The following is a 17,367-nucleotide window of genomic DNA, read 5'->3' on the forward strand; positions in this document are numbered from 1 at the left end:
TCCTAGCATTTTCCTACATAATACCACTAGGCCAAACCAAAACCTCATTAAAACAGTAAATATTCTATTTTACAGTAGAACTGACTCCTGTGCTTATATTCTGTGACATATTGCAGAGATCAGTAATGAAAGTATGGGAGTTTAAATAAAAGGAGAAATACTTTTTAATTACAGCATATACAAACTGACAATTCTAGACCATTGTCTATAACTGATATGCAGCCAAGGTGCTGATGATGTCACAATGCCACACTGAGGTCACAGTGCTTGGCAGTATGTTGCTGATGATGTCACAATGCTGCACTAAGGTCACAGCTTTAGTTAGAGTCTGCACAAGACAAACACATTTCATTTCTAACCAATCTTAGAGCATTAAACATGTCTCTTAAGATTTCTTATATTCTAATTTTATCATTAGCAATTTTATTAATCACAGAAGGATTTCCAATTAGAAGACTTTTAGGTAACTAAATCTATACATTTTGTGGGATGTTGCTGGTGGATGGTTTATATTTCAGACGCAGTTACAAAGATTATTATTAATATTAATTTATTATTGTGTTGGGTTGAAAACCCCAACATACTGTTCTTCGACTTCAGCTTCTTCTTCCGCTTCTTCTTCCACTTCTTCTTATTCTTAGCGCCCCCATTTTCTAAACACTACTCCTCCTACAGTTTTAGGGGTACAATACCCAAACTCCCCACACTTCTTCGCCCTATAGCGGAGCAGTTTGCTTGTGCTTTTCTAAGCGATCCCGCCCCCCGTCTTTTTGTGGCGCCGCTCCTAACCCCCATATTTTCCCATTGACTTTGACAGAGAAGATTTTCAAACTGCTGCCACTTTTACAGCTTTGAAGCTACACCCCCCAAACTTGAATAACATAATAATGGGGTCACCCCGAATGAAACAGCGACATTATGTTGGATGAAGCCAAAGTGGGAGGGGCCAACAACAGCCAATAAAATGTTATCCATTGACTTTAATGGGGAAATTGAAACTGCTAACAACTTTACAGCTTTGTGGCTACACTCCCCAAACTTGAATCACACAGTCATGGGCTCAGCCTGAATGAAAATATGATGATTGCTGGATGCCCAAAAGTGGGCAGAGCTATGAATAGCCAATCAGATTTTACCTATTGATTTGGCAGAAATTCAACCTGCTACCAGTCTCACAGTAATAACGCGGGGGTCCCCAAAGTTTCACAGTTGGTCACTAGAGGACTGCAGTTTTATTTTTTAAAAAGTGGGCAGGGCCACCAACAGCCAATCAGATTTCACCAATGGAATATTATTGGTTTGATGCCAGGGTTCGCAAACTTTACACAGTCAGTCACTGCGTGACCTTATACATTTCTCACATTTCTTTCATTGTTTTCAGTGGGGAAATTTTAACTGCTGCCATTCTCACATGTTTAATGTCAGGGTCCCCAAACTTTGCACAGTTTGTCACTGGGTGACTATGTTCCAAGTTTAGAAAAGTGGGTGGGGCCAACAACAGCCAATCAGATTTCACCTATAGACTTCATTTGTTTAAATTTAAACTGCTGCCATTCTTTAAATATTAATACTAAGGTAACTGCAAAAAAAAAAAAAAAGTGAGTGGAGCCACCAACAGCCAATCAGATTTTAACTATTGATTTTCAATGGGGAAATTAAACCTGCTGCCATTCTTACAGTATTAACACCAGGGTTACTAGGAGACTGCATTTTTAGGTTTTAAAAAGTGGGTGGAGCCACCATCAGACTACACCTATTGAATTTTTTTGGTTTAAATTTAAAATGCTGCCTTTCTCACACTATTTATGTCAGGGTTCCCAAACTTTGCACAGTCAGTCATTGGATGACTACATATCCAGGGTTAGAACAAGTGGGTGGAGCCACCAACAGCCAATCCATTTCCACCCATTAAATTTCATTGGTTTATATTTAAACTGATGCCATTATTTAAATATTAATTCCAGGGTTGTTAAAGTTTCCAGAGTTAGTCACTGGGTATTTGCTGTTCAAAGTTAGAAAAAAGTGGGTGGAGCCACCAACAGCCAATCACATTTCACCTATTTACTTTCAATGGTGAAGTGTAATGTGCTGTCAGTCTCAGAAATTTTATGCTTGAGTCCCCAGACTTTGCAAAGTTGGTCAGTGGGGTACTGCAGTTCAAAAATAGGAAAAGTGGGTTGGGCCACTAACAGCCAATCAGATTCCATCCATTGAATTTTATTGGTTTAAATTTAAAATGCTGCCATTCTCACACTATTTATGCCAGGGTGCCCACTGTTTGTCACTGGGTGACTTTGACTCAAGGTTAGAAAAAGTGGGCACACCCACCAACCACCAATCACAATTTACCTATTGACTTTTATTGGTTTAAATTTGAACTTATTTAAACTTAATTCAACTTAATTCTTATTTTTACTTTTTATTACTTGTTTGTCTATTCCCTCTCCTATGGCCCTCTCCTATTCATATACCAGTCTCTCATTCAAACCACTGCCTGGTTGCTAAGGTACTTAAACCCTAGCCACCAGATAACTCCTGAAACTCAAAACTGGAAAGCTGCCATTCAAAAATGTAAATAACTAAAAAGACTACAAATAATACAAAATGAAGACCAACTGCATATTGCCCCAGAATATTCTTCTTCTTATTCATTCTAAAAGTTAACCTAACGGTGAACAACACATAAGGGATATTTTACTTGTATTAAGGGCAGCATTATGCAGTACATGTGTGTAATTGAAAAAAAAATAAATTGTTATCTATCTAAGTATTTATTCATCCTGTCTGCATTGGCATTAAGTTTTCTGTACATAATATGTCTACTTTTCTTTTATCTATATTCATCACTTACTCCAGAACTTGACGAGGAGAAGACAGTCTGGGAAAAAAGTAGGTTGCTTAAGTGTTAAGTAATAGAGAGTATCTTAATGTATGAAACAGATTGTAAATAAGATAACATGGTCACCACCTAATATTTTTTATTATGTTAGAATTCCACAGCAGAGTGCACTTTGCTATTGTACATTTATAAGGTAGAGCATTATTAATATCATTATTAGCATCACTTTATAATCTTTATTATTATTAACATGTGTTTATAAAGTGCCAGCTGTTAGATGTAACAGAAGCATTAGTGTAAGACTGCACATGAAAAGTCCACAAACTACAGATAAAAACATATATAGCTTTTTAAAAAAAAAAAGAATGGGGATTTCTAATTTTTCATTTAGTTATTCATAAACCTACCATATCACGCACACTGCATTAGGTATATTCTGAACAGCACCTTCATTTTCATTTGTATTGTATTTCATTTGTATTCATAAAGTAATTTATATGTGATATACAGAACCGTAGTGACACAGATGTGGAGACCATAAGTAGATAAGTTACTTATCTAGTAAATGTTGTGCTACTAAATATTATTTTTTCTTGCAGTTCTCCCTCACAAGCCAAGATTAGCAAAGATTATTATTTGCAGTGCACTTATCATGACAGGTTCGTTGGTCTTAGGACTTGGCGTTTTTCTCATAGCCTGGTGAGTTCTTAAATTTAGTATCTGCTTCCTCCTTACTACTAACTATAACCCCACATCAATTTACTCACAGGAATATCATTCAGATATCTGTACAACTTGATTCATTCAGTATATGTTGCTTACCTGATTTGTATTCATTTTTTTTTATATAGAAATTTGTACCAATGTGTGCAAATTTAGGCTTTTGTATGTTCTGTAAATATAAGCCAGTGTTTTTATTTCATTAAACAGGCTGAGAGCAACAAACAAATGGGTTACAGTGCAAGAAGAAATTTTTGATGGCAAAAGAAGACTTAGATATCCAAGTGCCATAGATGATCTGAGAGGATTACATCTTCCATCAGGTAAGATAAAGATTGCATGTTTACATAAAGAGAAGCTTTCCATGTTTGGCCTTTTTAAATCTTTATTTCATTGTTTTAAAGACATTTTCCTTCCCAGAATAAGAAAAACTTTCAAAACTAAGACGCTAATGTTACCACTCAATGTTATCTTTCCGTCCTTATAAATTAGATTTAAAATAGATACTTTGTTCATTGTGGGCTTCCTTCTTTTTCATTGGCAACATTACATTTTCTACTTATAGCCACTTGAAAGATTATTTGCTAATTGGCTTCGGAAAACAAAAAAAAAATATACTTTTGCTGAATATCCCAAGAGACCTTTGCTAAATCGTTTTTAAACTGCAGGGCCACCCATATTAGTATTACAGCTTTGGGTAGACGTTCCATATATTAGGCACAAAAAAGCACAAAAGGAAGCAGGTTTCACATCTTAAAGGGGGAAATCCATAACCCTTGCCAAAGAAAAACTAAAATATGGGGTGCTACTTTTAGGCTAATGGCATATGGGTCATTTTCTCTACTGGTGTACATATGCCAAGAAAATCATATCCACTTCCTTATGCACTTTGTATGTGTGCTCAGCCTCAGTAAACACATAGAGCAGATTTATATCCATTGTAAGAAATTTTTAACGTAATATTTTTTATAATAAGGTTTGTTTTTTCAATAGAACACGTGAAAAAGTCTAAAATGAAGAGGCATACGATCACGGATGATGAAGTAGATCCTAAGAAAACTCTGCAAATGTTGAAAAGAAAGAAGGAATTGATAAGAGAGGCAAAAAAGCGCAAGAGAGATATAGCGCGCCGACAAAAAATGGAGGATGAAATAGCTGTCATACAGCAGAGACTTGATGAAAACCTGGCCCAGGACCATAGTGGACCATGCAAAGCCCAGGTTAGGAGAGAGAAAACAGAGGCCGCCATCAAGCTGATTTTGACGTCATTATGACACTGCTTATGGCACTACCTGCAATAGAATTTGAAGAAGGAGGTTGCCCCGAAACGTTTGCTGAGATATTCAAGAAGACCACGCACTGATATATACTATTTCCACAAGTGGCTGAGATCCAAATAAAAATCTTTACAAATCCAGTATTCCAGTTCAGCTACCTCCTTCAGGCAGGCTGTAGCACTAATTACATGTAAATACATGTTTCGGGCAAAGCCCTTTTTCAAGTGAACAACATAACATCTGAACAAATAACATTTAAATGGTTCCAAGACCCAAGTCCAACCTCCCCCTTAGCACCATTGGTTCCAAGCAGTCCAAGGGATGGGTTACTGCTCCAGGGCACTCAGTTAGGAACCTAACCCCCAAAAAACCTTTTAAAGTGCAAAGTTATTTTTTATACATGGCTCAGGAACTACAAAGCAATTGGTCTTCCACCATAGTGTAGCTTTAAAAGAAATCCATATACCAGGCAACAAGAACAATACAAATACTGCCCATCTTAACTGAGACCTATTTTCTACTTGTCTTACCACATGCTGACCAAGTCTGACATGGGCAGTTCATTTATATCTGTAAGTACAGAGGTTACCATTAGTAGTGTGTAGTTTACAGAAAACATTTTACACTCCCATGCATCATTTAAACCGTTAGGCGCTAAACTGTTCAGTTTTTTTATCCATACTGCCAAAACAGACAGAAAATTTTAAGTAACCATGGACAATTTCAAGGCTACAGGCCCATCTCCATAGTCCTTAATGTTCTGTGTCCACATCACACTATGTTATGAAGAAATTTGCATCCCATTGTGCGCTACTCATTATGCCTGGATGTGGATGCTTAAGAAAAATTGATGGCAGAAAAATATTGTTTAGATTGTAATGAAATAACTTCAGTCAACTGCCAGACAGATAAGACATTGTACAACCGGTTTATCTTCCATAATCTCAATGAAAGGAAGTGAAGGAAGGGAAGTTATGTTGGGAAACATAACACCAACTCAATGAAAGGATGTTCTAGGTTCATGTTCTGATGACTAGTGATGAGTGAATCTGTCCTGTTTCACTTCGGCGAAAAATTCTCGAATCTTTGAAAAAATTTGTGTAACAGCGAAAATGCCGCGTGTCAAAAAAACCCCAATAAAACCCAACTGGAGTTCTTCACAGCACATATAAACAACACAAACTCCTGCTGCGAGTTTGTCTTATAGACAAATATGATCATCTGACATAACTGTAAGGTGCTGGGGTGAGGGACACTGCAACCACTTACATACAGTTTAAGAGAAGTGAGCATAAATAGTAACGTAAATTTAATTAAGGAAGCCTCTAAAAACTGACTGGTTAGTTGAGGCTCACACACCACTATTTAGCGGGAAGTTATGTTGGGAAACATAAAATTTTTTCAAATTCCACAATTAATAAAGGCTAATTAAAGGAGAAATAAAGCTTAACTAATAATTAAGCTATAAATGCTACAAAAATGTTTCAATCTTTTATACCAGTTTAAATCCACCACAGCCCTTCAGACCTCTAAAGATGCCCAGTGTAGCTCCTTATTCTGTCCTGTTGATTACCGACACATGCTCTTGCCCACTGTCAGTTATCTGAGTTTAGGGAACAGCTCACAATATGCAGTACAAGGCTTGTATTAGGCTGATTAGTAATTAGTTCAGCCTTAATAATCTGGCAGTACATAGGGCTGCTGAACATCTGTGCTGGAATAGTACAGAATTAAAAGTAAAGCATTTCTAGATGCTTTTTAAGGTAGTAGTTCACCCTTAAGTCTGACCCTGTTTAGAATACAAATTAAGACTGGATTGGTTTTAAAGAAATATTTCAATTGTTGTATGTTTTCATATGAATTTGTTCTTTATATGCAGTATTTATGAATACTTTCATATTCATGTAAATTACTTTAGCATTATGTAGGTATGATTACTGAAAAAATAATTTTCATTCTATTAATAATCAGTCAGTCCTTTGTTGTTAGATAACCATATGTATGTATATCTTATTTATAAAGCTCTACATATGGACGCAGTGCTACACAGTAGAACAATAAATTAATACACCAGGGGGTTATTAAAATAACAATAGATAAATGCAAAGTATGATAATAAATACAAATAAATACAAGGTACAGTTGCAATAAGTTAAGAATCAAATAGACAAGAGGATGGATGTCCCTGTCCCGTAGAGCTTACAGTCTAACTGTTACAATGTAAATAAAAATGTAGTAATTGACATCTTGCATAAAGTCAGACACTAAACACGGTAACTTGCACAATCTATACTACTCTAGTGGTGCCGATAATTTATTTTTTATGTCAATCAGCAAGATGCCACTTTACAGGGCAGCAGCATGTCAAAAATGATATTGTGCAGCTATCTATACAAAGTGTCCAATTTAGATTCAGTTTCTTATAATTATCAATAGTATGCTTCTAGAGAACAAAGACACCTCAATTTCTGAAGCAATTTTCCCATTGAAAAGTCAATAGGTAAAATTTGATTGGTTGTTGGTGGCTCCGCCCACTTTTCCCAACAGTTCTAACAGTTAACTAGTGCCTAACTCAGTGACTCACTGCAAAGTTTGTGGACTCCGGTGTTATTACTGTGAGAATGGCAACAGGTTGAATTTCCACAAAGTCCATAGGCAAAATCTGATGGCTGTTCACAGTCTCCGTCCACTTTTGGGCATCCAACGGTCATCAAATTTTCATTCAGGCTGACCCCATGACTATGTGATTCAAGTTTGGGGAGTGTAGCCTCAAAGCTGTAAGATTGGCAGCAGTTTCAATTTCCCCATTAAAGTCAATAGGTGAAATTTGATTGGCTGTTGTTGGCCCCTCCCACTTTGGGGTCATCCAACAAAAGTCGCTGTTTCATTTGGTGTGACCCCATTATTATGTTATTCAAGTTTGGGGGGTGTCGCTTCAACACTGTAAGAGTGGCAGCAGGTTGAAAATCTTCCCTGTCAAAGTCAATGGGAAAATTGGGGTGTAAGGAGCGGCGCCACAAAGAGACGGGGGGCGGGATCGCTTAGAAAATACAAGCAACCTGCTCCGCTATAGGTTGAAGAAGTGTGGAGAGTTTGGGTGTTGTACCCCTAAAACTGTAGGAGAAGTAGCGTTTAGAAAATGGGGGGGGGGCGCTAAGAAGAAGAAAAAGCAGAAGAATAAGCTGAATCAAAGAACAGTATGTAAGGGTTTTCAACCCAACATAATAACGAGCACTTATGAAGAAGTGCATACTCAAATATATAAAATATATTATATAAGTACTGGCACTTACTAACTGTATGCCAACAGGCAACCCTGTGATTGTTCTGAACCACAGCTATCATTATAACTTAACTATTCGTCTGTTTGGAAGTTTTTATGTATTATAACAAAGCATTTGAAGAAAATGAAAAAAATTGGAGAAAGATAATCAAATTAAAAATTGTGGTTAGAAACAAAATTTCTCTTGCATTGTGTTTTGCGTTTGTATGAATTTTATCTAAAGGACAGTACCAGCAAATGCACAGGGCAATCCAGGTAGAGTGCAATGGCAATGGCACATAGGACCAATAAAAGGAGAACAAAAAAGGCACAAATTCTAAAGCTAAGGTTTTATGACACATCAGGTCAGCCATTTTCTGAAAATTATGGCTTCCTGACTCACACAAATCGTTAGTGTGAGGCATTTAGAATATATGTTTTATTAAAGTTAAAGCTCCCAAATACAGTAGTTGCTATTGTTATTAAATAGCACAACTTCCCAGGCTTTAGTCTCCTGTTACATACATTGGTGCTCAGGTAGCTCTTGTGAGACACAGTCGACCATCACAAGGCCAGTTTATTATACTCCTCTTCAACATTGTAAAAGCAAAATGTGTCAGGTTGCATAGAAAAAACCCCCACAATGAATGTGTGAACAGACTTTTATTGCTTAATTTTATTTGATGGTGTAGCATTTAATGGTAAAGCAGAAATCATTTTTCCTGGCATCCCAATATCACTTGAGGGGATGTTGCCAAAGTGCACATTAGGATAGTTGAATTGTGCTTAAAATATAGCAATGAGTAGCGGTGTCTCTTTCCATTTTATTTTATCTTACAGAAACAGTGGCCTTTTCTTATATGGGACCAAAAATGTATAAAATTCCAACTGGACCTTTACAAATTGCCATGTTTGGTAAGAGGTTGCTTCAAGAAATAAGTGATATTTTAACAAATAAAAAGTGACATCCAGGGTAGCTATAAAGAGAAATCAATCTGTTTTATTTAAAAATGGAGGTTTCCAAAAGAAAATGTTTGAACAGTACGAGTAACAGCAGCAATTGACTGATTTTTTCCTCATTTTCTAGAAAAGCCTGGATCCCTGGCAGGCGGCCAGTACAGGGCTTGCTCTTTGGCAAAAGCTTCAGCCACTCCTAGGGCAGTTTGCTCCATACCACTATAGTTTTTGAATCCTGACTTCTCCTCTGCATGTCAATTCATAAGTAACAGCCACTCACCCATTTACTTCCTGCTTCCCCTCCCCCAGAGGTGACTCATCAGGCTCATTACACACAGCCTCTCTCATTCTCCTTATTTCCTGGGTCTCATGGAGCATTCTGGGAGCTGTGTCCTTTCCTCCTAGGGGTTTCCAAGTCACTGTGCCACTATCCTGTGAAGCTAAGGAATAGGTCAGCGACCAGAGTATCTAAGAATCAGAAACAGAACTTTCTCCACTTGGCATGGAACTGGCTGTTGATTAAAACGTTTTGGTAGTAAGGTCATAAATGGCTTATTAGAGAACTACCCCAATATTTTACTCCTGAATGATGTTCTACCACTGTTCAACATGAGGTTGCTTATCAATTAGACTTTTAAATGAGGCCCAGGATTTCCTGAAAATGAATCAAATATGGGCTCCCTGGATGCTTATTAATCCAAGTAATAAGAATAGACAATTCTAAGCAACTTTTCAATTGGTCTTAATTTTTTCTTTTTTAATTTTTGCCCTTTTTCTTCTGCCTCTGTGTGACTACAATTTTATTGTTACTGTTAGTTTGAATTACATACCTTTATATTCAGGTACTTTTCAATTCATATTCCAGTCTCTCTGGACCCTAGCAACCAGATAGCTGCTGAAATTCCAAACTGGAGAGCTGCTACACATAAAGCTAAATATATAAAAAAACTACAAATAAAAAATTACAACCAACTGCAAATTGTCTTAGAATATCACTCTCTACATGATACATTATTAAAGGTGAACCACCTCTTTTTTAAAAAAAAATTCACATTTTCAGCTTGTAAGAGCCTATTGTCCTGACCCTGTTAACCCCATCAACCAAGTCACACATTCCAGTCGGATCACACCCATGTTGTACTCTACACTCTCTCCATACAAAGCTGCAATTGATTAGTGAGCGAAGCCATACATGAGCAGAGCAAGTGGAAGTGACGTTTAGAATGTTCACATAGCAAGTGCTGAAGGAGGATGGCAGATGTAAGAACGCGCTGAAATAGAATACAGTAGTGATTAAGTGGGCACTGATCTGATTAATCAATAGGTGTTTTAATGCAGTTGTCGGGCAAAGAGTAGTCAAAATCAAGCAGAAGAGTTAGCAATAAGAAGATCAATACGAAATAGCAATTTATAATGCACCCAGGAACTCACAAAAAATCTTATTAGGCATTGAGCTTGGTCCTTGGCATCTTGTTATGTCAAATTTAGCACCAGACTATGGTGTAAAGCTTAAAGCAGCCAAACAGCCCATTTCAAATGATAGATATGCACATATTTACATGATGGTACTACAGTACCAAAATATTGCATACCCTAATTTGTTTGCTGTAGCAAAACTTCTCCTCCCTGTTTTGTTTTGGTAATCCCTAAACTGAAATAAAACCATTTTTTATAATGAAATACCCCCTTAACATTACTGCTTCTTGCAGAACAAAAATGGAACAAAGATGGTCTGTGTCTTTTTGCAGGAGCTGGACTTCTAACCGATAAAAGTAAAGTAGAGTGTGCCCAAAACCTTGAGCCACAAACACAAAAGACCATATTACACTCACATGTTGTTTTTGCCTGGAAAATGTTGTATTTACTGTACACCCTCATTCCTTTCTGCATCTAAATGGGCAAATAACAACAAAGTGCCTATGATTCCGAGACTTTTTATGGGACATACTTGTTGGATGGGTTTAGAGAGAGTATGTGTATTCAACTAAATGCCTAAATAAATTGCAAATATTTGCATGGACTTAAACACGCTAAGAACCAGACACTAATTAGCCAGAATGGAATATGAATTTCCATTTAAAAAACTTGTTCAGAGAGGATCAATCTACAACATACCAACAGTTAATTTAAAGGGGTGGTTCATTTTTAAGTAAACTTTTAGGGGCACATTAACTTAACAATTATGAGATAAATTCGGATTACTTTGAGATAATTTCGAGATTTACAAGTGGGTTTTCACCAGAACATGATTTTATCGTTATTATTCCCAGAAAAATTAGAGTTTTTTTGAAAATAACTCCCATAATTCGTGATTTATTAATCTTTAGTTACGTTTTTTGTAAAATAAAAGTTGGACAGGTTTGTTCTATCGATTACTATTGAGTCCTATGGAGGTTTAGAATAGCAGAGGAATAGAATAGTCAGTGACAGCCTGTCCTTAAAGGACAAATTAATCCAGCTTCAAGGGGGAACTTAACCCCTCATTGTTTACAGTTTTACCCAGCTTCAAGGGGGAACTTAATCCCTCATAGTTTTCAGTTTCACACCTTTCAAGGGAAAGTTAATCAACTTGCAGATGCAGTCCTTGATCTGATGGCAAAATCAAACCTGCCCAATCGATTGGTCAGACAGGCCTGTGGGCTGGCGCCATATATGGGTCTATACATTGCTGACTAGGCCAAAAAGGGCAGAGCAGATATTGGTGAGAAAATGCATTCATTCAAGTTTTTGAGGCGATATGTGCTCTGTGTAGCTCCACAGCATTGTGCACAGCAATATGTAAAATATATACCTTTTGGGAAATTTAAATTCAAAGACTTCTGCCTAGCAACTAGGACAGTGGTCGGCAAAGTGCGGCTCTTTTACCAGTGGAAGTTGGCTCTTTCAGGTTGGGCTAGCACGGATCGCATTTTTCGAGACACGCTACTTCTACTCCATTAGACACACTGCGGCTACGCTACTCCATCAAACACGCTTCCAGGAGACACGCTAAAATTCTGATATGCCAGCAGCCAGATGAGTGAGTTTTAGAGGGGAATTTTACAGGCTACTGTATTATATTTGAGTTCATACGACTGGCTCACTCACTTAAGTTGTTACGCAGGCAGAAGTATCTCAGGTTGTGACAGTCATGCTATCTGTGAAACTGTTACATGCTTTTACACTTGAGTAGGATTATGGCATGCACACTGAACTGTTACAACATAAAAATACTCTGCAAAATATTTTATTCTGCCCCTCTTGCCATTTGCTTTGTTTCTCCCTTGTGAGTTATTATAGTATGCAACCAATTTCTTCATGCTGCTTATATAATTATTATACCAATCTCTTTTCCTTTTATTATTTTCCTTTCCCATCACATTCTACCATGCCTTATGGTCAGAAGGATTGAGAAAGGTATGTTGAGATGGTTAGGAATACCCTTATTAAGTTAATAGCAATGTACCTTCCTATATATTTTAAGTTTAAAAAATTTGTCTCTCAAAAGAAATTTCTGCCATCCAGCAGAAAACTGCATGCCTTTCACCACACAACAGAAATGAATTAAAAGCTCCATATGGAGTGGTGAGAGGCATTCCTCACCTTAAAAGTGCTCCTTTGAGCATTTTCTCATTACTTGTTTTTTTTTGCACATTTTTGAAAAGTTGGCGTATACAATATTGTGCCATTACTTAGCAGCAGATTTATTAAAATGGGAGTTTAGAGCTTAATACATAAAAACTCACCAAGGTTCTATTCATTCCAATGGGATTTTCAGAAGCGTATTTATAAATGGGTGAAAGTAAAAGTTCACCATTTGTTAAATATACTTCGTAAAATCCCACAGGAATAAATAGAACATCAGTGAGTTTTTATGTATTAAGCTCTTAACTCATATTCTGATAAATTTGCCCCTTGCAGTCTATTATATACACATTTACGCAGAAATCAGGATGCTGGGACCTACACAGGGAAATTCCATTCTAAGCCTTTTCGTTTTTACAGTGGCAGCCAATACCTCAGCTTAGAAAAGAAGTCCAGCCGCTCAGCCACGTAATCATAGTCACCTTTCTACTAAAGAGCAAACCCCGTGGAATACAATAATGTTACTTATACTAAAAATAATACTGATGACTTTTCTATTGAAAATCAGCTGCATTCTGTTAATATGAATAAACCACAGATCGGTATCTCTTTAATGATGTTCCCCTTGTTTATATGTTGCTGGGTTACACATTCTTATAATTAGTATAGCAGAAAACTGTAATGCCATATATACTACACTGTGTCAGCAGAGTTGTGTTTCTCTTTAACTTGTCTATCTTTAACTTATTTTCTGCATTTTGATATACAGTGGTGTGAAAAACTATTTGCCCCCTTCCTGATTTCTTATTCTTTTGCATGTTTGTCACACTTAAATGTTTCTGCTCATCAAAAACCGTTAACTATTAGTCAAAGATAACATAATTGAACACAAAATGCAGTTTTTAAATGAAGGTTTACGTTATTAAGGGAGAAAAAAACTCCAAATCTACATGGCCCTGTGTGAAAAAGTGATTGCCCCCCTTGTTAAAAAATAACTTGTGGTTTATCAGACCTGAGTTCAATTTCTGTAGTCACCCCCAGGCCTGATTACTGCCACACCTGTTTCAATCAAGAAATCACTTAAATAGGAGCTACCTGACACAGAGAAGTAGACCAAAAGCACCTCAAAAGCTAGACATCATACCAAGATCCAAAGAAATTCAGGAACAAATGAGAACAAAAGTAATTGAGATCTATCAGTCTGGTAAAGGTTATAAAGCCATTTCTAAAGCTTTGGGACTCCATCGAACCACAGTGAGAGCCATTATCCACAAATGGCAAAAACATGGAACAGTGGTGAACCTTCCCAGGAGTGGCCGGCCGACCAAAATTACCCCAAGAGCGCAGAGACAACTCATCCGAGAGGCCACAAAAGACCCCAGGACAACATCTAAAGAACTGCAGGCCTCACTTGCCTCAATTAAGGTCAGTGTTCACGACTCCACCATAAGAAAGAGACTGGGCAAAAACGGCCTGCATGGCAGATTTCCAAGGCGCAAACCACTTTTAAGCAAAAAGAACATTATGGCTCATCTCAATTTTGCTAAAAAACATCTCAATGATTGCCAAGACTTTTGGGAAAATACCTTGTGGACCGACGAGACAAAAGTTGAACATTTTGGAAGGTGCGTGTCCCGTTACATCTGGCGTAAAAGTAACACAGCATTTCAGAAAAAGAACATCATACCAACAGTAAAATATGGTGGCGGTAGTGTGATGGTCTGGGGTTGTTTTGCTGCTTCAGGACCTGGAAGGCTTGCTGTGATAGATGGAACCATGAATTCTACTGTCTACCAAAAAATCCTGAAGGAGAATGTCCGGCCATCTGTTCGTCAACTCAAGCGATCTTGGGTGCTGCAGCAGGACAATGACCCAAAACACACCAGCAAATCCACCTCTGAATGGCTGAAGAAAAACAAAATGAAGACTTTGGAGTGGCCTAGTCAAAGTCCTGACCTGAATCCTATTGAGATGTTGTGGCATGACCTTAAAAAGGCGGTTCATGCTAGAAAACCCTCAAATAAAGCTGAATTACAACAATTCTGCAAAGATGAGTGGGCCAAAATTCCTCCAGAGCGCTGTAAAAGACTCGTTGCAAGTTTTCGCAAACCCTTGATTGCAGTTATTGCTGCTAAGGGTGGCCCAACCAGTTATTAGGTTCAGGGGGCAATTACTTTTTCACACAGGGCCATGTAGGTTTGGATTTTTTTTCTCCCTAAATAATAAAAACCCTCATTTAAAAACTGCATTTTGTGTTTACTTGTGTTATCTTTGACTAATAGTTAAATGTGTTTGATGATCAGAAACATTTTGTGTGACAAACATGCAAAAGAATAAGAAATCAGGAAGGGGGCAAATAGTTTTTCACACCATTGTAGTCTGCTCAGAGAGTAGCACACTTAGTTCTTTTTGTTTCTTCTCTTCTTTTCTGTTTGCTATCAAGTGGCTTAACTTCAGGGTCCTTGTTCCTCCTGTGCTCAAAATTGCAGGTCACCTATAACCCCCTCATAGGCCCCTGGGCTTCTCGTACTTGGGGTGTTTTTTCCTCTATAGTTACACCAGTTTTGCTGTCTCACTGTATCCTACACAGTCCTACAGTGGTAGATGTCAAGTGCACTTCCACATTTTATACAAATTCTACTCAGTTCTAATTTGTAAGGGATTATACATACTTTGCAGGCTTTCTAAGGAACCCTTACCCAAAAGCTGTGCAGAAATTATACAGATATATGATCCCTTATCCAGAAGCCTGTTATCCAGAAAGCTCAGAATTATAGGAAGACTGCTTTTTAAACAATTAATTCTAGTTTTAAAAATTATTTTAGTTCTTCTGTAGGTTCTTCAAGTAGATTCTGAGCTGACAAACAAGAGATCACAGCAGCTCAGCACTGACCCCAAACAACTCCAGTCATCTGATTTTAAAGCTCTTGACAACTGGCCATCCATACAATTTTATAGGATTTTGCATAGATTTTTAAAATGCAAATTAGGGTTTGGATCTAGTTTTCTATTTGGCCTAATCTTTTGTGGATAAATTCCATTAAGTCAAACTGTAAAACAATGGATTCGGGGCATCCCTGTAAACAGGCCCCAAACTGTTTTTACTTACTTAATAATGCAACGAGGCTACATCTTTTTTGGCAGTGAAACCCCATAGACCCCATAGATCGACAGATACTTCTATGAAAACTTTGCTAAAAAATAGACCCACAATATTGCTGAAATCTGCCTCTGCGTTGCACTGTTAACATTTGTCTGTAAAAGTAATGTAAATGATATAAATCAGTAATACTTTCAGCGATGTTTCTAATAATTGAGGCCTGTTTAGTGACTACCATAAATAAGCAAGGTCTTGGTTATAGGCCTTGGTGAAGCTTTAGATGTAATATTTGTGGACTACACCCTTTAACTACTAGGTTGTAGATCTATTCAAAAGAAAACCCCATACCCACAACATTGTGCTGCTTCTTTGGGAGCCAACATTGTCATTTGCACTTATGTAGAATCATCATCCTCCAACTACTAGTGTAGGTTTATTAAGAACTAAAATATGTGGTTTTAGGAATAAAAAATAAGAGTATTTTTTCTTTATTAGTTTTCATTTATAGTACAGATATGGGATTTATCATCAGGAATGCTTGGGACTGTGTTACATGCTAAAAATAATTGAAACATGAAATGAACCCAATAAGATTGTTTTGCTCCTAATGTGGATTCACGTAGCTCAGATACCATCAAGTACAAGGTAAAGGTATGGGACCTGTTACCACAATATTTGGGACCTGGGGTTTTCTTAATAAGGAGTCTTTCAATAATTTTGATTATTATAAAATCATTTAAACATTAAATAAACCCAATAGGATGGTTTTGCCTCATTTAAGGATTCATTATATTATATTTGGGATCAAGTACAAGGTACTGTTTTATTATTACAGAGATAAAGGCAATCATTTTTTTAAAAATGTAATTATTTGAAAAAAAAATCCCATTATTTAGAGCTTTCTAAACCCCATTCCATAACCTGCACTGTTTATTATTATGAAACAGGAATATATTTTTAAAATTAGAATTATTTGCTTAAACTGCACTGCATGTGAGCTTTTGTTAAATGTTCAGAAATCGGAAATATAGTTTTGTAGGGTTTGGGACAAACTAAGTTTAGGCACATGGAGAATCAATGTAGTTATCCTAAAGATACCTCAAATTAAAAATGAAATGCCCAACATTTAAAATATTTAGATGACAATTTAGACTCCTATACAACCTATAACAAGACTCACCCTGTCCAAAGTTTGCATCCTCCTCAATGGTACCCCCAACCACAATGAGCATATAGGTTAAAAAGAGTAAAGCTTTAAGTAACGTATTAAATAATGTAATATTATGTAGCAGTATGGGGCCTGACTGTATCTATCTAACTATATAAATCTGCGGGAGGCTCAAAAGGTAAAAATGATGGGCCATCTTATCCAGATAGCCAACATTAATAAAAAGCAAGCAAATAGGATGACTCTGAAGATACATAGGTGATAATCTACTCCAAATGGAAGCCCATAACAAGGTAGACTCTTCTCCAGTCTAAAGGTGGCCATACATGGGCCGATTGTAGCTGCCAATATCGGTCCCTTGTAGGCCCGTGTAGGAGCAGGAATGACAGGCATCCCGACCGATATCTGGCCTGAAATTGGCCAGATATCGATCAGGCAGGTTAAAAGAGTTTAGTTGGATCGGGGACCGCATCAGCTCGT

At 37.2% G+C, this 17,367-nt stretch overlaps 1 protein-coding gene across 1 annotated transcript; it reads left to right on the forward strand.

The window, feature by feature from the left end:
• Positions 1 to 341: 341 nt before the first annotated feature.
• On the forward strand, positions 342 to 4,976 carry LOC108646271. The gene is made up of 5 exons (XM_031898131.1): positions 342 to 463; positions 2,857 to 2,889; positions 3,439 to 3,538; positions 3,770 to 3,882; positions 4,553 to 4,976. The coding sequence occupies exons 1-5, from the start codon at positions 379 to 381 to the stop codon at positions 4,831 to 4,833; spliced, it is 612 nt and encodes a 203-aa protein (XP_031753991.1). The 5' UTR covers positions 342 to 378; the 3' UTR covers positions 4,834 to 4,976.
• Positions 4,977 to 17,367: the final 12,391 nt, after the last annotated feature.

Source organism: Xenopus tropicalis, chromosome 3 (genome assembly GCF_000004195.4).
Source record: "Xenopus tropicalis strain Nigerian chromosome 3, UCB_Xtro_10.0, whole genome shotgun sequence".
NCBI lineage: Eukaryota > Metazoa > Chordata > Amphibia > Anura > Pipidae > Xenopus > Xenopus tropicalis.